General features: G+C 48.6%; 8 protein-coding genes across 8 annotated transcripts; 5 read left to right on the forward strand and 3 right to left on the reverse strand.

Annotated features, from left to right (window-relative positions):
• Positions 1-325: 325 nt before the first annotated feature.
• KY384_002235 (uncharacterized protein) lies at positions 326-1678 on the forward strand (the record flags this gene model as incomplete). Its single annotated transcript, XM_044810761.1, has 5 exons — positions 326-642; positions 707-803; positions 870-1025; positions 1079-1317; positions 1381-1678. The coding sequence occupies 5 exons, from the start codon at positions 326-328 to the stop codon at positions 1676-1678; spliced, it is 1107 nt and encodes a 368-aa protein (XP_044672735.1).
• Positions 1679-2481: 803 nt separating this feature from the next.
• KY384_002236 (uncharacterized protein) lies at positions 2482-3447 on the forward strand (the record flags this gene model as incomplete). The annotated part of the gene is made up of 2 exons (XM_044810762.1): positions 2482-2569; positions 2606-3447. The coding sequence occupies 2 exons, from the start codon at positions 2482-2484 to the stop codon at positions 3445-3447; spliced, it is 930 nt and encodes a 309-aa protein (XP_044672736.1).
• A 4310-nt stretch (positions 3448-7757) lies between these two features.
• Positions 7758-8977, reverse strand: KY384_002237 (uncharacterized protein; the record flags this gene model as incomplete). The annotated part of the gene is made up of 3 exons (XM_044810763.1): positions 7758-8510; positions 8595-8771; positions 8906-8977. The coding sequence occupies 3 exons, from the start codon at positions 8975-8977 to the stop codon at positions 7758-7760; spliced, it is 1002 nt and encodes a 333-aa protein (XP_044672737.1).
• Positions 8978-12441: 3464 nt separating this feature from the next.
• On the reverse strand, positions 12442-13740 carry KY384_002238 (uncharacterized protein; the record flags this gene model as incomplete). The annotated part of the gene is made up of 2 exons (XM_044810764.1): positions 12442-13407; positions 13669-13740. The coding sequence occupies 2 exons, from the start codon at positions 13738-13740 to the stop codon at positions 12442-12444; spliced, it is 1038 nt and encodes a 345-aa protein (XP_044672738.1).
• A 2060-nt stretch (positions 13741-15800) lies between these two features.
• On the forward strand, positions 15801-16468 carry KY384_002239 (uncharacterized protein; the record flags this gene model as incomplete). Its single annotated transcript, XM_044810765.1, has 2 exons — positions 15801-15851; positions 15905-16468. The coding sequence occupies 2 exons, from the start codon at positions 15801-15803 to the stop codon at positions 16466-16468; spliced, it is 615 nt and encodes a 204-aa protein (XP_044672739.1).
• A 1105-nt stretch (positions 16469-17573) lies between these two features.
• Positions 17574-18452, reverse strand: KY384_002240 (uncharacterized protein; the record flags this gene model as incomplete). Its single annotated transcript, XM_044810766.1, has 2 exons — positions 17574-18317; positions 18378-18452. 2 exons carry the CDS (start codon positions 18450-18452, stop codon positions 17574-17576), a joined length of 819 nt encoding a protein of 272 aa, XP_044672740.1.
• Positions 18453-19408: 956 nt separating this feature from the next.
• Positions 19409-20550, forward strand: KY384_002241 (uncharacterized protein; the record flags this gene model as incomplete). Its single annotated transcript, XM_044810767.1, has 4 exons — positions 19409-19431; positions 19526-19748; positions 19854-20021; positions 20086-20550. 4 exons carry the CDS (start codon positions 19409-19411, stop codon positions 20548-20550), a joined length of 879 nt encoding a protein of 292 aa, XP_044672741.1.
• A 366-nt stretch (positions 20551-20916) lies between these two features.
• On the forward strand, positions 20917-21915 carry KY384_002242 (uncharacterized protein; the record flags this gene model as incomplete). The annotated part of the gene is made up of 2 exons (XM_044810768.1): positions 20917-21393; positions 21442-21915. The coding sequence occupies 2 exons, from the start codon at positions 20917-20919 to the stop codon at positions 21913-21915; spliced, it is 951 nt and encodes a 316-aa protein (XP_044672742.1).
• Positions 21916-23023: the final 1108 nt, after the last annotated feature.

The raw sequence follows: 23023 nt of genomic DNA on the forward strand, positions 1-23023 counted from the left end.
TCTGCGGTCATTTGCGGGGTTGTACACCCAACAATGCTCAAGTGTAATGGCCAAAGTCGGCAATTCTAGCTTGAAATACTGGTGTTGTCGTTGCCACTGTGGATCCAGAGCAGCGAACTCGACAGCTCATGGTGTGTTCAATCTCGAATCAACCGGGATGAAATCCTACTTCTGGGCTCACAAGGTTACTTTTCCTGTTCCTCATTTCTTTCCTACTAAACGCGTTGCGTATTCCCCCAAAGTTGCGTCTTTCTTTCTAGTCACTCCAATTCTGCTCGCCGCAACAATTGTGCGATACCCTTTCAAACACCCAAGACAAAGCAATATGGCAGTCAAGATCATGGATCTGAGCAAAAGCAACCGCTTCTACCCCTGGCTTTCGGTTTTCGGCTTCGTGTTGCTCTTGCTATCCACCTACCATCTGACGAAGGAGACTTCCTGGACAGGCTCGATTTCCCTCAAATCTGACGCAGTCGCACCCGTTGGACCTGTTGTACCTGTTGCACCTGTCGCACTCGAAGCTTCAGGTACCGAAGCAAAGGTTGGACTGCATTTTGGAGATCCTGATGGAGAGCTCACGCTTTCGGACAATGAATTTCACAAACTTTTGGACCATGGATTGCACAAGCGACAAAACTTTTGGTGAGTCAATCTACAGATAATAGCGACATTATTGTGACCGAACTGACGTGGGATGATGTTTTAGGAATAATGCGATTCGAAATGGCCAAGCCAAGATCGACTTGATGAATGGACCTAGGGTCCAAGCCCGACTGAGCAATTACTATGATCTGGCGGCTAATGTAAGTGAGCTACCGGGATAATAGTCTTCCCATCACCTTATAAGGGAAGCTGCTGACATGTTCTAGGGCTGGGATTACGAAGATGAAGTTAGAGACGAAGCAATGGTCATCACAGGGAAGTGGGTGGAAATCTATGAACAATTGGGAATTGATCCAGAAAACGACAATGATATCGACAACCATCAGTCCCAGCGGTTCTCCAATTGCATGTTCCGAAATCTGGTCAGTCACTGAGCAGCCTTCCTATAGTGTCGCCATACTGACGCGTCGTGCAGCCACCTACCGGGGGATCTTTTGAAAATAGATACAACCCCAAAGGCCGAATGATAACAGGCGTCAACAACTACAGCCCCTATAGTAAATTGCAAGGTCAGGCGAACGTCACTATTGGGACAAACACCAACGTAGCACCGTTCCAGCGAGTGCCCGATTTGCAAAAATGGTCGCAGGTGGTGGCAATTGTGTGGAGCCATCTCGCGGGCAATGATGCGCATAACCTGAAATACATCTTCAAGTCAGTTTTCATCTTTATGTGCCTTTGGATTCGCAGGATATGAAATGCCACTGACGCCTTTAGAATGGGTATCGTAACTACAGCAACCCAGCAAGTCATGATAGAAGCGGCCAGGAGACAGCCCATCAACATGCAGAGCGCCAACACCTTTGAATTTACTACCGAGTGGCCTGGTTATAAATTTGGTGCGGGCTCGGATGGCTATGCGGCTCTGATGGGAACCCCTCATGGTGTTGGCATTGCGTATCTTTTGCACGAACATCCGGATCAGTTCGGCACAAAGACAGTGGAGTCGATCACGATCTTCACTAATCCTGACGACTATCCCACCTACCATATGCTCTTCACCCTCACAGATTAGGATATCGCCGTAGGGCATAAGACTTTACGTCATTATAAAAGAGCCTGTGTCTCGCACGAGACGTATTATGATATTGAAAAAGAAAATTAAATCAGAACATGCGATTGGATTATACCGAGACGATATCGAATGGTAGGAATTTGAACACTGGAATGACATAAGATTCATTAGAGGGGGGAATTGTGACTTAACAGATTTGCAACACATGTGATATAGACACTGGTACTTCTACCATCAATGAGAAAGCCGTCAGCACGCTGGCATTACTCACATCTGCTTTTTTGCTACAATTTTTGACACTCAAATGTACAATCCATATCCCGATTCCCATCCTCATACCCCCGAACGCTGCAGCGATTATCATCGCTCGACCAGGAGTCGCCTGCGTATTTGAAGTGTAAGGGCTTACTATCCACATTCTCTGCACTCCCAGGCTTATCAGCTATGATGACGAGGACATAAGGCAGGGCGCTGGCGAGGTCAGCTATTCCTTATGAGAAAAGATCTTTGCATTGCTGCAATCAAAATTCGCCTGGTGAAATGACGCACAAGAGAGCATTCCATACTAGAAAGTGCTGTACCGCGTTGCAGGGCACATTGAGGCGTTGTGCAAATCACTACAACAGTCGCCACCGTTTCAGCACCCGGAAGGAGTGAGTAAATGCACACGAAACTCTTGGCGTCTATTCTTAAGGTAGAGGGACGTCTATGACGATTGGCGAGTCACGTGTATGCCTCGAAGGAAGCTTGGCCCCGATCGGAAGGTGAAATCAGCGAGACTAAAGGCCAACAAAAAGCTCGCAATGTTGGCAGCGCTTCCTGTTTTGTCCCGTATTTTTGTTGCTCTGATTATCCTTCGAGTGTCGCCTCTCGCTGTGTTCGATACGCCCAGTCAGCCCTACTACTCGATACTATCACCGAAGACAGTTATGTCTTCTCAGGAGAAAGTCAAGCTTCCTCCTGGACTGATTGCCGCCATTGAACAGGATGATCTCGAGACTGTAAAGCGCCAGTATGCGGAGCTTCCTATCGCCGAACAAAAAAATCAGCACACCTTGTATGAGGCTGCCAGTCTCGCAACATCTTCAAGTCACGCCGAAATTCTATCCTTCTTCTTCTCTGAAGGCCTTGTCATCGGCACCCAATCTGCCCACGATTCTATTATTGAAAAGGCGTGTGGAGTTTCTTCCATACCCATATTTCGGGTCCTGATCGAAGAGGGTCACCTGGATCCTTCTCGTAACCTAGAGCTGTATGGCGATCCTCTCACAGGTGCAGTCTTTCATGGCGATGTCGAACTCGCCGAGTTTCTCCTGAGTAAAGGCGCAGATCCCAATACCGACTACCCACTTGGCCACTATAGCTCTCTAGTTTGGTCCATCGTCGGCGATCATAATCGCGAAGCACCGGACGGTGGTCATCGTATGATGAAATCATTGCTCGATGGTGGAGCAATAGTGAAGGAAACTGGAGCGCTCATAGCTGCCGCCGATGTTGGGAACACGATCGCGGTGCAGGTACTACTCGAAGCCAAGTCGAAAGGTCTCGAGGTAGACTTGGAGGACCTCACCGAGTATGGCGAATATGATTCCCGAAAGGATGAGGGGACTGCCCTGTGGTGTGGCGCAAGAAGTGGCAATCTGATGGCTGTTAATCTGCTACTCGAGGCAGGGGCAAGTGAGGAATTTCGAGATCGTAAGGGACGAACACCGATCGAGATTGCGCGTGCCAACGGTCATCAAGACGTGGTAGATAGTTTGGCAAGGTAGAGTCATGTCCTGCCTCTGTTACTTCGCTCCACATGTGAGACTCTGTATCCTGTCAAAAGGTCTCAATCTCCTGTGCAATAGCATTGCGTTGTTGATGGAGCAAAAATCAACGTCGGCAACAGTCTACTGGGGTCACAGTAAAGACTGTGTCAAAGAGCCATACACTTCTCTCTCCATACTCATGACACGTCTCCGCTGGCCGTGCCTCTCCATCCATCTCATTCAATATCTTGCAGGGCCTAGCCCGACTAGGGCCAAAAAGACCTCAGAAAACCACCCTCATAACACCCATGACGCCAGCACTGTGACGCGTAGAGCCGCAACTCATCTATTGAAAAAGTTTTACTTTTTGAACCCATTTTTATCACAATTATAACTGATATAGCTGTCGCGAATATAGCGTACATGCCAACGCGGCACTCATGCGGGCAACATTGGCGCCTCACAACTGGTCATCAATATTACAACTATCAAAATAAGCCGCGGAAGACGTTTCCAAACGCTGATATGTAGATCCTGTTAAAATAAGCCGCGGAAGACGTTTCCAAACGCTGATATGTAGATCCTGTTAAAATATGCGAGGGGCGGCTCGCTGTAATACTGACGGTAAGTGATTGCTTGAGCAATAAAGTATTCGAGACCGCTTGCACGGTTGATTTCAGGGTCCCATTTTTGATGTCTTGGCGGATGAAGAGGACGAAAATGCAAAATCCCTTCTTCGTGCTAAATTCTCTGTGGCATAAGGGGCACCACCCGGAGTTAAGCCAGATTAAATCCAATGCCAAGACTAGTTGCCAAGAGGGACAGAAAATTCCAGGGGTTGCTGATCAAATTTGCAGTGGGAGGTATATCTTTTAGACTTACGTCCATTGCTTAATAGCTGAACGGCCATGTCGCCTAGGCTTTCGTGGATGCAGTGTGTCCAAGGCTAGTAGCTCGTCGCAGCTTTCCGTGTCTGTTGACAAGAGCTCTGTGCACGATGGTCGGCCAGAAGTGTCAACGTTCAAGCATCCATACTCCACTCCCGGACCTTGTTGCTCTATCCAGGCCGATCATATGCCGCTTGACCTTGAGCGTGAGGGTCCAGCCCCATCTTCACTTCGATGTTGGCTTACAAGCAGCCAGCTGAACGCTCAGCCAGCGCCATGTTTGCTTCAACGAGAGTTTGCTAGCCGCCAGCTGGAAACTAGATATGCACAATCATGCAGCAAGGCTCGTGGTGATCACCAAATTTGCCCCTCCTTCCTCTTTTGACATAATACCAGGCCACTGACCGGCGCGTCCTCCCTTCGCCCCACTTACTCTTATAGGCTATACTTTTATGCAACTCACCTCAATCGTATGTGTACGGCTTTGATACTTATAAATTTAATCACTAACTTTGATCATCTACAGCTGTTGTTTAATTCCACGCTGAACATTCAATGCCATTTCACCCTGATGAAGGAGTTGGTCAGGCTTCATGTAGAAATCCATCAAAGATACTTTGTATAGGGACATGAGCTTCAACGCGAGGTATTTGGCCATTGGGGAGGCCCGGAGACCGCAAAGCTACTCCAGGCCAAACAGGCTTACCTAACTGATTTCACAAATTATAGCCTATTCAGAATCCAGAACGACATCTCAGCTGTAAGTGTAACGTTCAATACTGACCAAAATCCTGCCATTTTCTTGAAAGCAAAACATGGTTGCTTGTTGACTAAAACAAAAAAGGTGCTGACAAGATATGAATAACAGCGCCTTCAAACGGTCATCGACTCGATGCAGGAGAATACAGAAGCGGCCGCCAAAAATGTCCAACTCCTGCCTCCCAATCCGCCAGCCTTACAAAAGCAGATCGATGATGCGTCGAACCAGTCAATGAAGACGATGAAGCAAGCAATTGAGGCTAGCATTTCCTACGCACGAGCGCCCGTGGCGACGTCCGCATTTCCAGTAAGTCACACAACAATCAACCTCAGCGCCGAGCCTTTGAACTTCAAGATATTGGATAACGTGTTGAACTGATGCAATGTGCTATCTACAGATTGAATAAAGTCCGACGAATGACACCAAGGAAGCTCAGAGGAAATCGGACGTGCGCATTCATTTCCCGTACTTACCCACCACGTTTTTACTGTTAAAGAACCTGATGTTAATTCCTGTTCACCGCGTTCGTTATAATAGAAGAAGTTGAGTGGTCAAAATAGAACGCAGAATAGCTCGCACTGCAATGCTAGCGCTCTGAATATTTTGCCCGTCCGCCTCACTCAATCCGACCGCGCTTGTTTCTGTGCTTTTCTTGTCATCAACGATGTTTGTTCATAAGCGAAAGAGTATTGCGCACGCGAACCAACCAGTTTTTGTGACTTTGATATCTAACCTAGTGATATGTAATAATTAATCGCGATCAGGTAAATATCCTAAGTACAAGTAGCGGATGAAAATACAGTAAAAGTAAGTAATGGTAATAAAAAGGACCAACTATATCTATTTTAGTGCGCTTTGTTAAGAACATAGAAGGCGCAGCTCGCTTTAATATGTACGATCGAGGGGAATGTTGATTGCTTGAGAACCGAAGAGTAATAGTTAGCGGTTGATATTTACTACTATTCTAGATTAAGATTTCCAAAATCGACACCGAAGATTGAAGAGCCTCAAGGTTCATGACTGTTTGTAACGTATAAGTGCCATAAAGTCCAATTTAGGGTCAATGTCCCAAGACCTGTGGTATTGGCTTCTCGACGGCCTCACCCTCGTCATGTCTTAGCGAAAAACAACGCTTTTCGAGAAGGACCATCCAACTATCCAAACCTGGCCCACCATCTCGCTCGTTCTGCGGAAGCACAATCAGATCATGGCGTCTGGCCTTGAGATAATCCATCACACAGCGCGCCCCGGATCTGAGGCACTGCTGGCTGTCTACGTCAAAAATGCTATGTCTAGCGAAAACGACGAATAAGACTGCGATGTGAGTGACTCTCTCCGAGCATTCGAGGTTTTGAGAAGATCGCTTGTCAGACTCTAGTCTATCTAAGAGGTGAACAAAAGCTAGAAACCTATGCTCTACCCTCTATTATCTTCCCTGCCTCAACGTATCCCATAGGCCCCATAGTCAAAATTCACCAGCGACTCCCTCATCTCCGCCCACCCATCACTCGACCACAACCCTCCTCCCTCCCACGCCACAGCCTTGCCCTCCCCATACTCCCCCCTCCCCCCCAACACCGCCCCCTCCTTATCCCTGCACACCTCCCTCAGCCCCGCATGCGGCACCCAAACAACCCTCATCCCCGCCCGTCTCCCCGCCTCCACACCAGCAACACTATCCTCAAACACCAAATACTCTTCCCTCTCCATCTTCTTCTCTCCCGCGCCTAATCCCGCATTCACTCTCTCCAACGCCAGCAGAAAAATATCCGGCGCAGGTTTCTTGCGCGCGTCACTCATGTCAGCATCATCGCCGAAAACACGACAAGAGGGAGGAGGGATGCAGCTGGTCAGCAGGGGAAGATGGGAAGTCTTTCTATGGAAGGAAGTGCTGGAGGCGGAGGAGGCGAGGGCGAGGAATGGTGGGCTGCGCGCGCTGGAAGTGAGGGTCGTGAGGAGCTCGATTACGCCGGGGAGAATGATGCAGGATTCGAAGCGAGAGTGTTGGCCGCGCACGAGATTTGTCCATTCTGAGTGGTTTAGGGGGAGTTGGGCCCAGGAGAGGAGGTGGTCTGTGCCCTGATGCTCGGGCGTGAGCCCCCGTGATGTTGGGGGGTGGGGTGGGGTGGGGGTTTGGGGAACAAGAAAGCCGACATACCTCGCGACCTCTGCTTTGCTGCTTGGCTTTTATGCTCCATGGCAGGTCTGGCTTGCCATAGGAATGGAGGATGGAGTTGTAGATATCGGTGTAGATGTCTTCGGAATTGATGAGGAGGCCGTCGACGTCGAAGATGCAAGCGCGGACGGGTGGGAAAGTGGGAGTGTCTCGGCGGCTTTGGGGGGACATGAGTCTGAACGGTTGAGGGTAGTGATCTTGCTTTGTTCTGTTACTAGGTACTTTTGGTTGTGCCGTCCAACCTAGTGCTAAGTCTACGAATGAGACCTCCCTAGGGGTCGAGGGTTGGTTGGTTTGACGGAATGTGGCCACGCCAAGGCCAGAACCACCAATTACAGGACTTTAATGATCACTCTTACAGTCAGACTTGCTTCGAAGTCCCTGAAACTTCTTATTGTAAGTTGTCCATTTTCAGTCAACCTCTGCCAAAAATTGTCGAAATACTTTCCTCCTAAATATTATGTCATTTCAGGGGTTCTTTTTTTTCCACCCAGAGATTCTACGCTTATTTCTCCTTCTCCTCCTCCTGTTTCTCCTCACGATCCTCTCCCTGATAGCCCATGCCTGCCGTTGCCTGGTCCATATCAGGATCAATACTGCCTTCATGCTTCAGCTCTCGGTTCAAATCCTCAGGGCATAATTTCTTGCACAGGGTCGTCATGTCATCATATACCCCCTGGCGTTGGCTCGACCCAGGAATGTAAATCGTATTGGCAATATTAAACGTCAGAGAGTAAAGCAAGTTGCGCATATCCCAGTCATCTTCAGGTGGTGAAACTGGATACTGAGCTGTGTATTCTCGAATGTAAGCTTTGTTGCTTAAACGATGCCGTGGTGCCCTCCAATTGCCAGTATCGTACTCGTTATGACCATAAAATGAGCAAACGTCGAAAACGAATGCGTTCCCTGTCCGCTGATCCAGGGCGGTATTACCGTCCCAAAAGTCACCATGAAGCAGGCAGGGTTTGAGAATGCGTCCATCTGACTGCAATGGTAGAAGTAGTCGAGGCACGACTTTTTCTATCGTAAGCTTGCATACAACGTCGAATTCGGGCCATTGTAAAATCGGCTTTGCGAGGTTCATGACATGTTCAAGATGTTTACTGTAAAGAGCGCACCACGAGTCTTCCCAGGTGTTCACCGCCTGAGCAATTTTAGCATGGCATGTCGATATATGAAACCCAAATTTCTCCGTAGAAGACATCGATTGCTTGTGGAGCTTTGCCAAGCTAGATGCGAGCTTTGCAGGACTTGCAGGCTATCAAAGACTTAGCCATAGAGAGTCACTCATGGTGGCAAAGACACCTGATTGTGTTTATTCGAGATTGGATAGGTAACGTACCTGCTCACCAACATCTCGAAATTCGACAAGGAGGAAATACGTTTCAGGATCCGGCTGTGTGTATTTTCCCCACGCGTGGGGTTCCGGTACAAAGCCAGGATAAACCTCATATATAGCTTTCAAAGATTCAAATTCCCCCTCGCACATATGTCTACCAGTCACACCCAGAGTGACAACCTTGAGAAAATAGCTCTTTTCTACGCCGGATGGCAGTCCGACGGTTATTTTGGCTGTCTTGCCCCACAGAGATAATCCATAGTTTTGTGCGTGTATGATCTTAGTCCCAGGAATGGAAAGTTTGGCTTTCACACTCTCATCCACATCGTAATGACCGCTCGGCTGGGGGGTAATAGAGGTTCTGTAGGCGCTTCTTCCGACTCCATCCTGGCGGCAATCTTAGGTTGGGGTATCGTCCTCTTGGTGGAGATGCTACGGTCGAAGAGGAGTAAAATGGCAGAATTGAGATAGGAAGACTGGACAATGCCCCTGATCTCTAGAAAAGCTGACCCCCCACCGGTCACACCCAGGCTTTCCAGGATAGACGATTTTATTAGTAATTTGCTTCTCAATCATGGACTAATTGCTCATGAAGTTTTTCACATTGTAGTTCTGAATGGCTTTCATACCGAAAATTTCCAACCAAATCTTGTCAATAAAGCTAATGGGGGAAAGACGTAAGGGTGTTCGGGGTGCTTTCAAGCATTTTCAATGTCTTGGCAGAACAAGCTAAAACAGGGGAAGTCACACGTCTCATCCAATCAGAGAGTCATTCATCGAGACTTCAGTTGATGGTGAGCTAATTGACAAGAGGTGTAAGAGTCTGACAGCCGAGAGTATTACCATTGTTTGATAAAAAATCGATGTCGAGTATTGCAGCACATCTATACCATGGAATTTCACAATTTACTCACTATGGACAATGATATCGAGTGAACATCAATCTACCCACACATCAAGCCCGCACACTGGTATTCCTCGACTTGATTGACTGTTGTGGGGCTGATAGCAATCAACTTCCCACGCAAGGTCGAACGTTAGTCAGCTGACTCCGTAGGCCGTTCAATTGGCCAACCAGATGTTGCTACCTAATAAGAAGACTTGAACGAGGTTTTGACTCCCAGACGGTTCTCTAATACTTGGCAGTTCTGACTTTGCAACAGAGGGTTGGTTCGGTCGATTCCTGAAGTTAACCCGAACGCGCCGTCAATTCTTCCTCAATGCATGCCTATGATGGTGTGATACGGTGCAGATCCATCTCGATTGAGTCTAATGGTCCCTGCGAATTACTGCATTGGGGCACACCCCCCTCGCGTAATACTCACTAGCACTTAGCATGCTTCTGGTGCTGCAGTAGTCTCGGCCTGCAGGTGGAAGCCCAATTCAAGGTCTTGGGCCTCAGTCGCACTAACACCCTTCGATGTGTAGGGAAACGAGATAGAAGGAACACAGCAACGACGACATTTACCCTGACGCACCCGATATGGCTACCGATATGCAAAATGCGGTGCAGTACATACCAAAGTTGACTTCGGTAAGCAAAGGCGAATTGCTCGTTGAGATGACAAGGCTGAAGGGAGGTTTTTGTCTCTTGACTGTCAATGCTCCTCTCCTCAGGGTCCAACTAAGCTTCCTTTGGCTGAAAATCCAGACCGATGGTTGGGAACTCGTGGTCTAGAACGATAGCCCACCAGCATGGGCTCCCAATGCCTGTCCAGCATGGCGTTCCGAGGGGTCCACCAGAAGAAAGACGAGGGATAGATTGGCGTCGCACCCGGCTTCTTCTCCTTTCCTTCCTTCAACTTTCCTCTTCCTCTTTACAAGCGATCAATCGTTCCTCAGAAACATCGAAGAAAGCTTTCAAGGAGTCTATGTCGGAAACCTAAAGGGCCCTTATGGATAACAGTGCGTCTACACTTGCTCATAGATCGTTTTCGCTCTTCCCTCGCATTGGACCATTCCTCACTGCTCATACCATTCAGATGCGGATCCCACTGTTGATACTGACGCGAGCGCTACACAACCTCAGGTCCAAGCAGACCCTTCCACCCAGATTGCTGAAGGACCTCAGCCTTATTTTCCGCCGCAACAACCGTACGCCCCCATTCCAACCCCTAAATGAAAAAAAAGGGAGGGAATCCCAAGGCTGATTGATCCTTTCCTCCCTGCGTAGAATTATATTATCGCCCACTTCTGACGCACCGCCATCCTATCCAGCGACCCCGTCTCCTCTAACGCAACCACAGCCGCAAACAGTCATATTGCAGCAACCGCAACCACAACTTCAACAGCAACCGCAACCACAACTTCAACAACAACCGCAACCACAACCTCAACAACAACCTCAGCAACTACCTCAGCAACAATGCATAGTCACACCCATCGCACAACCTCAGCCAGTCATGGCACAGCAACAACCCTTCAACCCATCCTTCCAACACCCTTACCAGGGCCAAATCCTCATGTCTCCGACCGGCGAGAAGACACAAGTCTACCAACAAGTGACGACCCAACCGACTCCACAATTCCAATACCAAACAAGCACAGCTCCAGCAACGATCGTGCAGTACCCCATGATCCAGCATCAAGTGGTCACCCCCACGATGGGCCTAGTGAACCTCCAACAAGCCGCCGCCCGCGTGACTTGCCCCAAGTGCAACGCTCTCGCCTTCACACGCATCCAGATGGTATCGGGCAACACCACCCATGGGTGGGCAGCGCTGTTCTTCTTCTTGTTCCTCGCGCCTTGTATTCCGTACTTGATGGGCAGTTTGAAGGATGTGGAGCATTATTGTGGGAATTGTGGGCAGCTTTTGGCTGTGTGGCATAAGAGTGGGAGGACGGTCGTGATGACGCAGGGATGATTGGGGTTTTGTTTCGTGGCTTATGGTCAAGTCGGGTTTGGTCAAAGCTGGTCTTGGATGGCGCTTTCTCTCTTTTCACCATGCCTTTTATCCTCCAGTTAGGACTTCATACCAGCAGCATGTATTAAACAGAAGGAAAGAGGGAGGGCGTAAATGGGGTATATCATACTGATGTTCTCACGCCTAATTAGTAATGGTGAATATTTGTGCAGTCTACTTCCCACAAGCCCAACATCCATCATACGCGAGCGAATGCAGAAGAAGTCCTTCGTTTTATTTTCTCGTTTCAAGTCTTCCTCGAGCCCTTGACCACTCCGTCAAACGTTTCGCGAATCAAGATTTATGCATCCTGTACGGGGAAGGTCCGGTCCTGCGGCCCACGTGATAGGGATTTGAAACCCCCAGACGTTTGCATAAGGCTTGGTTCGCTTCTCGAAGGTCTAGTGCATGACTGATGCCTCGCTGTCGAGACCATCAAACGATCAAATGGGCAATATCCATTTGACGATGCTCTGGTGGTCAGAGACTGATGCTTGGTGGTACTTCTGGATAGCCACAAATTAATTGCACATGATCAGAGTCCAGTTGCGAAAGCTAGCCACATAATGCTGATCCTAGACGGTCTAAAGCATCCTAGAAGTTCCGTAATAAGGCGACTTGTGCGTATTTATGTCACAGAGTGCTTCTTCGATCAGCCGAAGTGACCAGTTTGAGCTGATATGCATCGCGAAGATCGCTTTAAACATTATAGAGGTCCTAAAATACCCTTCAGACACTCAACAGGACCTTCATTTGCGGATGATGTACGCATTAAAGCGTTGTATAGGTAGAAACCTACGTACATGAACCGGAAGCTCCGGGTGTGATTTCCTGCAGGCCTAACAAGACAAATTGTGCAGGGGCCCTCGTCCCAGTGACGGGAATAGACGCAAAGACCGAGGCTTACATGCAATATCCACCTTATTGAATATTGGGTAGTTTGTGGTCTAAGTCCCCCAATTTGATGGATTATCTTCAAACCCTTGAGGCCATTCAGACAGACCAAGTAATAGAGCCACTGACGGCTTCCAATGTCTGCCTTCTAACGTACTGATCTCTACCTTTCGAGCATCCTGAATATGGGGATCATTCCACCACGCTGGCTTGGGCTCATCTCTCGCCTTCAGTAGCAATCCTAGACAAGTGAGGTCAGGCCTTGAGATCGTGACATCTCGTGAAGATGCATTATAGGCATTGCTGGGCATATAATTTAGTGACATGATCATCGACACATAGCTGGATTCATAATGGGCACGTAGTTCCGCACTTCTATTGTTGCTCTTAATGTTGCGCAACACTTGATTTGCTGTCATAGATTGGTGCTCCAGACCAGCTTGTAACCAGGCCTTCATTGCAGAATGGGGTATGTCCTTCATGAGCAAAGCGATTTCTGTGGCTGCCGCAACATACGATGGCCCAAGCCCACTATATTGTTGGTCCATCACTTTCCAATAATAGCTGCGAAGTACTTTATTTGGACGAGGGGCCCAAGTCCCAAAATTCTCGAGGCTGCCTGTGACGCCTTTGACAATATTGAAGACCAAGTTACGGGGATTCAGACCTTTGTTTCGCCCAAGAATGCCCATCGCAAGGCATAGACCATCACCTGAGTAGCCATCGACTGTGAACGGACGTGATTGAAGAAGGCCACTCGGCATGCTGGAGGTCGCTCTTGATACCCGTCTCCGAAAACCCTGCTCTTTTCCCCAAAGCAGCGAAACATCCTGCGGATCTGTGTCACCATTATCATAGATGAATTTACTCTGATCATCGGCAGATGCTTCCAATAATTTAGAACGAGAAAAGTCGACATTACGTAGAATATCTGTAGGATCGTAGGAGAGGCCATTAGTGGGCCAGAGCCGCCAACCGTACCAGTCGGAGGGGGTGGGTTTGATCTTGCCGACATGGACCTTCTTGGCTAGAGATTGCCAGTGAGTTTTGCGTCCACAAAATCGTGCTTTTGCCGCATGTATGGTTGTCCGACTGCTGCCTGTCCAGGCAAGCCATCTATTCTCAATGAAGTGTCTAGATCGCCAGGATGGGATCATGTACTGAACGATGGTAAGGAATGTCGCTGTAGATAAAGCCAAAATTGACATTGCCTCATTGCTGTTGCCTGAGAGAAATGACAGAATAATCAGCACCAGAGAAATCAGTAACAACAAAGACACCAATGTCCACCACCAATGCTCAATCTTCGCAAGGCGAAAGCGAAACGTCCAGTAATTTGAAGATTCTGTCATGAACGCAAGAGCAGATACGAGTCCTTGCAATAATGCAGTGATGACAGCGAGGCCGATTGATACCCAAAGAAAGCCACTCTGTGCTTGGTGATTTACTTCGAACAAGGCCTGGTCACGATCCACGGGAGCTGCAAGAACGCAGACGTTTTGCAGCAGAGCAAGAAGGCTAATTTCGTCCATGAGCAAAGATACGAACATTCTGTTGTTGCAAATGCGCGTAGGTAGCTAATGGTTGAATAGATCCATGGCAACCTAAACGCCCTTGGTTTTGCCAAGCCTGCCGCCAAGGCTACCGTGGCGCCTTCGTTACCACATTCGGACGCTGCGGCGAGTTGTCAGCCAATCTAGGACTGACGCTATCAGATCAAGCAATCAGATAGCTGCGCAGGGCACCATCTTTCTTTGACCGGCCCCAAGGCAAGCATCAAGGGGCGAGGCCTGGCCAATCATTGGGATGGCTTGAGAAGGGAAACCCAATCACTAACGATTTAGACGACTGCTCCTACCATAGCTTGGACGCCTTTACCGAAGTATTGCAACTCCTGTGCGCGGCGTGTTGATATCTCGCTTGACAGCACCCATGCAGACAGCGCTGTCCTTTCTAATGTACATATAGCCTCGTATACTAAGATCTCCGGTCGTGTTCGCCCACCGATATTGTGCAAGCTAAGACTCACGAGCATTGCAGCATACTGACCCCGATAGAGCCGTGCTAAATCTGCCGGCGAAGCACCATTTTGCGCTGCCATGTGGTTCAGGTCAATATCTTGTTGTTCCATCGTTCCGTCTAACCAATCCTCTAAAGTCTTAGGAGGTATGTCAGATACCAATAGTGCCAACTCCGTAGCTGCTGCAATGTATTGCTCGCCGAGAAGTGAGAACATTCGAGTGAAAAAATCTCTATACTGGCTACGTCGGGTTTTCGCAGGCCGAGGCCAGAAACGGCTTCCTTCTTCAAAAACGCGAAAGGCCTTGTTTCTCTCGAGATTGCAAATCAACGAAGCTGGCTCGAGTCCTTTGTTTCTCGCGAGGATGGCACATGCCAGATTGATTGGTCTTGTATCAAGACCTTCAGTCGACCTTGGAGAACTGACGAGTAATGATCGTGGTACAGAAATTATGGCTCGACTACACCTGTGCCGAAAGCCCAGATGTAAGCCCCACAAAAAGGAAGCAGAGACATCACCCTCAAGAGGTTCGTAAAGGCCAACCCTGTTCTCACTTCGCGGACTCCACATACGGAGCTCTTCCTTTCGAGGATCATTCCTCTGCTTCAATAGCTCCGTCGGATCTGAGGCAACTCCACCTTCGTAAGGCAATACCACTGCCGCGAACTTTTCAACAGGATGAAGGCTGACCCTTCCGACTAGAATTGACAGTGCTAGCCAATCCTCTCGGCTACCAATGTATTTCAAATATTGAGGAGGAATCCCAGTCCGGCTGGGACCGCTCCATGCCTTCCAACGAAGCTTCCTGTAGTTACGGCTTTCAGCTAGGTGGTAGAGACTGAAAGCGGATGTGCTCACGGCAAATAATGAGACGAGAGGTTGCCAAAACATATCATCGCTGGGCCAAGTGTATTTGGGCTCTTGCAGTATCGATTTGAAGACGGTCAACAGCAAAAGCAGGAGGTAAGGAATCACAACGTTCTCGTAGTATAATGCAATCTTCAAGCGGACAGTCCAAAAGTTTCGCTCCTCAAGAAGCCTGAGGCATCGCCATCCCAGCAGTAGAAGGCCACTTGCAAGGAGGAAAGCAGAAAGAAGCATTGCGTAGCCCGGGCTGGTAGCTTCAGAAATCAAGACGCCGATTCAATCATTGCTGTCCGCTGACATGACGCCGGACGAAAGAGGCATGCACCAGCTCAAGCTCAAAAAATTTATTTCTGACATTCAGATGTGGTGAGGTGCAGCTAAGTCAAGCTGTTGGAAGTGGAAGCTTTCCATAAAGGGTTCGATGTCTTGGCGCTCGGGATGAGCAGCTTAGTGAGACCAACAACCTTAAGTGCAGCCGCCAAATCAGTTCAACATCCCATCGAGTACACAGTCCTTGCACTCATCATGTCGATCACACCACTCATGACATTCAAGGCTGGTGCCTGTGACTTTGACGTAGGAAACAATCTTCCATGAACTGGAAGCTGCGCTGACGGAACCGAAAACAGACCAGCTCTTCACCTCCCAAAGTCCTACCAAAGCCCGCTAGTGGTTATATCTACCTATACGAAGAAGACGATCTGATACAATTCTGTTGGCGGCCTCGTGCGGCACCTATGTCCTCCCCAGAGTTGAAATTATCTATGGTCCCTACAGACGGCCAATTCATACCATACCAAGAAAAGTCCTCAGACTCAAGTACCATCAAATCACCTACCAACGGGCGAATATTTGTCCTCAAATTCCAATCCAGCAGCTCTCGTCACCTGTTCTGGCTGCAAAGCCGAAGCCAACACCCCCAAGGCGACCCATCATGGTTCAGTCCGAGAGATTTGAAGTGGGGCGAAATAGTCAACCGGCTCCTTCAGGGTGAAGAGGTTGACATTGCAGAGGAGGTCGCCGATACTTCAAATGAAAATCAAGGTGGGGGCGGAGACACAGAGATGGAGGACGCACGGCCAGAAGGCGGGGAGATACAGGGCAACATAGGGAGCGGGGACCCTTTCATGGGCAATCCAGAGAATGAGGGGTCAGGATCACGAGATGGTGGTGCCGATGGGGGAAGAGCGTAGGTATCACGCCTTCTGTTGCATCCCTTTCAATTCGACAGATACAATCTTCATTTCAAGACCAGAATCAAATCTAGCCATTCATGTTGGCCCCTACCCATCACCCTGCCCTCAGAAAATGTCCCTGCAGCAATCCTGCCTCTCAATCCACATTCTTCCCTCTTCCACGTAAGCAAGACTGACACCTCAACTCCAGACCCAACATCCCCACCGACGCCGCCGCCGCAGTCCAAAACTTCCTCCAATCCCTCCGCGGCAGCAACGCCCCCTCCCAATCCCAACCCCCCGAAGGCGCACTCTACACCACCCTCCCCGAACTCCTTCCCTCCTCAACCACAATCCCCATAATCGACACCGCCCCCACCTCCCTCCTCAACTCCCTCCTCTCGCACCTGCCCCCCTCCATCCTCACACTCAACCAAGAACCCGCCTCCTCCGACGATTCCTACACCGACCCCACGCCCGCAGCCGCCCAAGCGGCCATCGACGCCCTCAGCGTGGAGCAGAAGCGGGATATTCTCCGGAGAGTGATGCGGTCGCCGCAGTTCTCGCAGAGTTTGGGGAGCTTGACGCAGGCGATTAGGGATGGCGGGTTGCCGACTATTAGTGATGCGCTGGGGGTGCCGGTGAAAAATGGGGGGTATGTGAAGGCTGGGAGTGGGGTGCCGCAGGGAGGGGGGATGCGGTGGAGGCTTTTGTTGAGGGGATAAGGGCGAAAGTGGAGGGGGAGGCAGGGGAAGAGAAGGAAGAGGGGGAGGGGGAGGGGGGGGGAAGATGGATGTGGAGTGAGATGCTGGGTATTCGAACGGTTGTCAATAGATAGGAAATATCAGAATAGAGAAAGAATGGCAGCGTGATGATACATTAGCGTTGAATTAGTTTGACAAGGGGGTATCTTCTATCAGTGGCATCCCATCCTTCCCTACCCAGTCGCGTCCTAAGAGATCTGTCGAAATAAACAATGAAGACCTGTAACGGTCATAGTCGATCCAAACACTTTCCCCACCCGTTCTCCAACCAAGTCTAAGACATTACTGTACAAAAAGCCGCTTGCTTGCGGCATCGTATCCAATCTCCAACCACCCCCCACCACTCGGAGAAAGCACTCTCAGTCGCCCTCCCGCATCTTCGTAATAGTAAGCCGTTTCCCGCCCATATTCTGTATCTTCTCGACCAGCGTCCCCGCTATTTCGGCGGCTTCGATGTCGTCGCCACCACCGACGCTTCGCCCATTTATGAGAATGTTGGGCACGGTCCGCCGGCCTGTGGTCTTCTCGAGTACGTCTTGGATCTTGCCTCCGAGGGGATGTTGGTCCAGCTCCACGATATGCGGGGCGGGGACGATGTGATATTTGTCCGTTAGGATTCTTTTGGCTTTCGCGGAATAGGGGCACCATGTTTTAGAGAATATGATTACTGAGGGGTGTTTTGTTAGCATGTGGCCTTGCAAAAGGGAAAGGAGCGTAGGAACAGGTAGTGACGTACTGGGACCGCGCTTCAGTATCGAGTTCATCTCTGCCTCTACCTGACGCTCCTCTTTCGACTTGTGCGGCCGATCTGATTTGTGCCCCTCCCCCTTCATTTTCTTGCGGCCGGCAACGCTCTTCTCGTCGCCCTCTTCATCCTTGGATTCTGTCTTTGGATACTTTTCTGGTTCGCCGTGTGGCTGCTCGCCATCGTCTGATGATTCGTCAAGTGGTTTCTGGGCTGTGTTGCCGTCACTTATTGGCTCTTGGTTCTTGGCGGGGTCTTTTATCGTCCGCCATTTGCTTGCTGCTTCTGCGTCAGAAGCGTGTTTCTTGTCGAGGGCAGCAACTGTACGTGTATAGAATTCTTGCGTGGTTGTGTCTCTCTGTCATGTGATATATGAGTCCCAGATGAAAAAATCCTCAAGGATGGATGTGTGGCTTACACCGACGAAAAGGATGAAGCAGAATATCACCGCTATTGCCAACGCTATTGTTTTCAATCGCCGCGAAGAAGGCATGACGGGAACGAATGACGCTTGGGACTGTCACGAGGTTGTTTCAAATGTCTCAAATTATCATTGGAAGCGCTTCTGACCGCTTGTCAGAAAGTTGAGGCGCAAAGGGAGTAGAAAGTCAGTGCTGCCGAGGACCCGAACGAGCGCCGCAGCCGATTAAATGTGATGTACGGTGGAACGAGCGATATAGAACATTATGACTCTGGTTCATTCAGTCATAAAAGCAACAAGAACTGGAAGAATGTAGGGCGCACAAAAAGAGATGTAGTCACTCCGGTGACTAGCAGGATTGGTAGCATCAGGGCGGCCCAGCATGTGCGGAGGATTTCCGCATGCTCCTGCCCGAATAGGCAAGGGCCGTTGAATTTGTGTGTAAAAGGGGCAAGAGGGGCTAGGAATAAACTTCTTTTGGCATTTGCTGGACGCGACTTTAAATCCCTTTTCGGACGTGAATCTGTAGGTGAGCTTTTATGGATTAAATATAGCGTCTTTGTTGAATTGAAATCATCAGGTTCTTTTGCTATAGAGGCCGGCACACCTTGATTGATGCGGAACTATGACATTTCACAATACTGCACCACTGATCACCCACACTTACTTGATAGATAATGAGTGTTCTGGAAGCTCAAATGTTTATGTCACGTGTCATGAGACCGACGAGTAGGAAAAGTCCAACACGTTCACTCTTTTGCTGCTAAGCTTGATCCTTTGATGCAAACTTCCGTGGACCGCAAATCAGGCCTCTAGAATACCAGTACGCCAGCTTCAAGGAAACAAATATTCGCCGCGACCTTACTCAATCCCACCACATCAACTAACGAGAGGTTGAAGGTACGTCACGACACGCTCTTCTCGACTTTTCTGTAGGAGCAGGTGTTAGACATCAGTCCTTTCTAGAGTGTCGATCTAGTTGTTGAGATAATACTACTCCGGGAGAGTAGGTTGCTCACTTCTTACAAATGGCACCTAGTCTTCCATTTAAGTGAGAATACACTCCGAACCATCTTCTCGACCTCTTCAGGAGTTGACATCATACCTTCATCTCCTGCAAAGTCTACAATTAGTCATCAAGCCAGCTCTCAAACGCTTGTTAAGGAGTACCGCGCAAAAGTATGGGCTCTTCCAATTGATCCAGTCGAATTTATCACTCGATTAGAAGCGTATAATGCCGCAAGGACTCAGATCGATTGCCTCCATGAGGTCTATAGGTCTAAATCCGTAAATGACATTCAAAAATTGTCTGTCGAGATCTTGGATATGATCGCCGGTGAAATTCTCGATACTGAGCATGATAAGAGAGTACTCCCTTGGCAACAGCTGATCGACTGCTGCGATCGCACATGCTTGGCTGTGTGTAACAAAAGTTCAAGCCACCTTACATATGCTGAATTTGATGCACGAAAGACACTTCAAAGTTTGATTGAAGTTTCAGACTTAGCAGGGCTAGAGGATGCTTTCCTTGATGCATTGGATGATCAGTTGGGAACATTTGAAGACGTTGAAAAAGAAAGGCATTATGGTGGAATGAAAGCAAAGCTCGCTTGTGTAGAAGACTTTCAGCGGTCTCTTGAGGTATGTATCACTACTTCATTGATCCAGGCGTTATTGTATCATGTCCAAGCTGAGAAAAGAATAGGCCTGGAATCTGAAGAAACAGCTTGGAGTATATCCAAAGCTTCAAATTGCTAAAGACTATTTTGAAGACCACCTAGACGATGAAGATATCGAAGATGAGATGGGGTATGCTGAAGATTATGATGAGAGCGGGAACAGCAAAGCCTGTTGGAAAGTCGATCTTAGTGCCTACATAATACTCGATGAGGATCCATCTGAAGCACGTAATGCGCCGGAAATCCAATTATTGGGCATCAGAGGGCAGCAGACGATTGGAAGGGTGACGGATGCCAAACAGGAACAAAAGTTTGCAAGGGCACTGAGAGTGCTTAAGCTTATACCTCTGGGCTCTCCACAACTGATGAGTGTGGTACGCAAAGGGGCGATGGAAGAACAGAAGATCGAACATATGGTCGCAGGGAACAGCCACTACGAAGGAAGCATCATAGATTACCTCGAAGTGCAGACCTTGCGCCAGCGCTCATAATACTATGATTTGAGATATCTGGTCAAGGGGTGGAAATTGACAATCTGCAGGCCGGCGACCCTGCTTCGCATGTGTTTGGAAGTCAGCTTGAACTAGACATATTTCGATTATGTGGTAATTTGGCAACTAGATCAGCTTGATGCGAAGATCTAGCTTTCTTTCTCCCTTGGCTAATATCGTTACGCCTCATTTTGAAAATCTCTCCAATCGAAATTGACTTCACCACCTTTTGGGCTCAGTGTTGCGGACCTGACACATTCGTGTGCAACGTGGCCAAGGCACTTCAACTTGCGAATGTTCATATTTCACTTGCCATTTCGTTCTGACGTCTGCCATCCAACTTCATCAAAGCCATCACAATAAATCATGCCTAAATGGAAGAAAGGCTGGGCTGTCCAGTTCGAAGGCTTCGAATTTGCTGCCCGCTTGAAGGCATATGCTGCTGCGCGAACGCCAATTGACGCTATTCGGGACCTCAATCAATCGAACCAATCGACTAGTCTATTCACGAAATTGCCAAAGGATGTGATCCTCATGATAGTAGAAGAGCTAATCGAGCTTGAGTATGAGATGAATACGCCTCACTGGAATTCGATGGAGAATTGCTCTAGCCGCTCTTGTCTCAACACGGATGAATTAGCCCATTCATCACCACTTCGCAACAGCGCATTTAAGAAATTGGATGAACTGCGGAATCTTGAAGGCGATTCAGAGTTAGACCTTGAATTTGTCAACCAGCTTGATACACAGAGGGACAAAATGCTGGCAATCGATAAAAAGCTACATTACCAGCGATTGATGTTATTCGCCTCCGGGGTGGAAGAACTCAAGGTAGAATGTGATGTAGGTGATCTGCAACTTGTGCATTAAACCCCTTACTGAGACCCACAGAAATGGCTTTGGGATGACACACATGAATCCAGACTCGAACAGCGTCATGTAAAGATCTATCCTCTTATTCGATACGCCAAACATTATCTCCACGCTTCCAACGACCCGCAAGCTAGGGAAGACTATCACTCATTCGGGAATGAACGCAATCATCTGTATTCGCTAGATATCGAAGGGTATCTTTTCGTATCTTCACCTTTGACCAGTCTCAACCATGTCCATATATCCTGGCCATTTCGAGATAATTCCGATTTTGGGAGCTGCTCGCCAATCCAAGACGGGGAGCGACAAACCCTAGCGGAGGCGATGAGACTCCTTAAGTTGCAGCTCAAGATCAATCCATCCGGATCTAATGATGAAGATACTTTGCAAGGGTTGGAAGATGTGGAGACTGTGCAGACAGACGGGCGAAACAACCAGGAGAGATTCAATATTGAGCCGAAATATATGATTTTTGATCAAGAATGGACGTAAAAGCTTCAAAGTCAACATAGCAGAGAACAAGACACTCCGAATTTCATCTCCGCTAGACCTAGCAAGGACAAGAAGTAAGCAAACCTCACTCTCAAATCGCTCAACTGACTAAATCTTCTCTCAGTCAGTGTGGCCAACCGCTTATTCAGTCCAGATTGAAGCCCAAAATGAAGCATGAGTAGTAAAAGTGTGAGTTTAGCAGTCGGTTTGCACCTCGAAATAGTCTAAGCGAATGCATTGAGCTATCTACTAAACAGTCGATGCAGAGGTCGAATTGGACCGTCAGCAATTGCTTTGACCTCTAAAGTGGACCGAATATTTACAAAATTAACTATCTAATTCGCCCGGACTGCTGACAGTCCACAAAAGCGTTGGCCACACTACTCTCACTTCCGTCACATTAGTGACTTATTTCCACAGAAGTCATAATGGAACAAGACATTTCACGATTCACGATGCCTTTTCTACCCAAACGATCAAACGCTTCGTGATGCTAAACCAAATCCTCGCTCACAAGAAAGCGATAATTTACAATCAAGCACTTGTCTCGACTACATGCTCCCTAATTGATCCCCTTGTGAGAATCCACTAGCCCACATTTCCCTTGCTCGACTTCGTCCTGACCCAAAGCGAGCGTTTTACACGATTCCCTTCTTTCCACTAATCACCCATTCAAACCCCCTCCACACTTCTCACACCATGCCTCACTAGCAGCCTACGGCCCCAATCCGCTTCCCTAGTCCTCCAAGATTGCCCAGATCAAACCAAAATCAGCGGGAGAGCACATTTATCCCCAATTGATCCCCTCCAATCTCCCCTCTCCTCATCCTGAAGTTTATCACGTCAACTCTCTCCCACTACTCATGTAAAATAATCCAACAAGACGGTCCGAAAACACTTTCAATAAGCAACCTGGAACGACTATGTTATTTATTAGTGAGGTGTTACTTTTTGTAGGCAGGAATAGCTATTACATCAACTTCATATGTGGACCCTGAGTGATTGTTGCTTATCATTTCATTGAGAGATCATATGGGTGTAGAGAGAGAGAGAGAGATCCGTTGGGCACAGAGTAGGATGTCGGGACGTCAAATGCGTGGTTTCAACT

The sequence above is a fragment of the Bacidia gigantensis genome, assembly GCF_019456465.1.
Source record: "Bacidia gigantensis strain McMullin 20006 chromosome Unknown contig_134, whole genome shotgun sequence".
Lineage (NCBI taxonomy): Eukaryota > Fungi > Ascomycota > Lecanoromycetes > Lecanorales > Ramalinaceae > Bacidia > Bacidia gigantensis.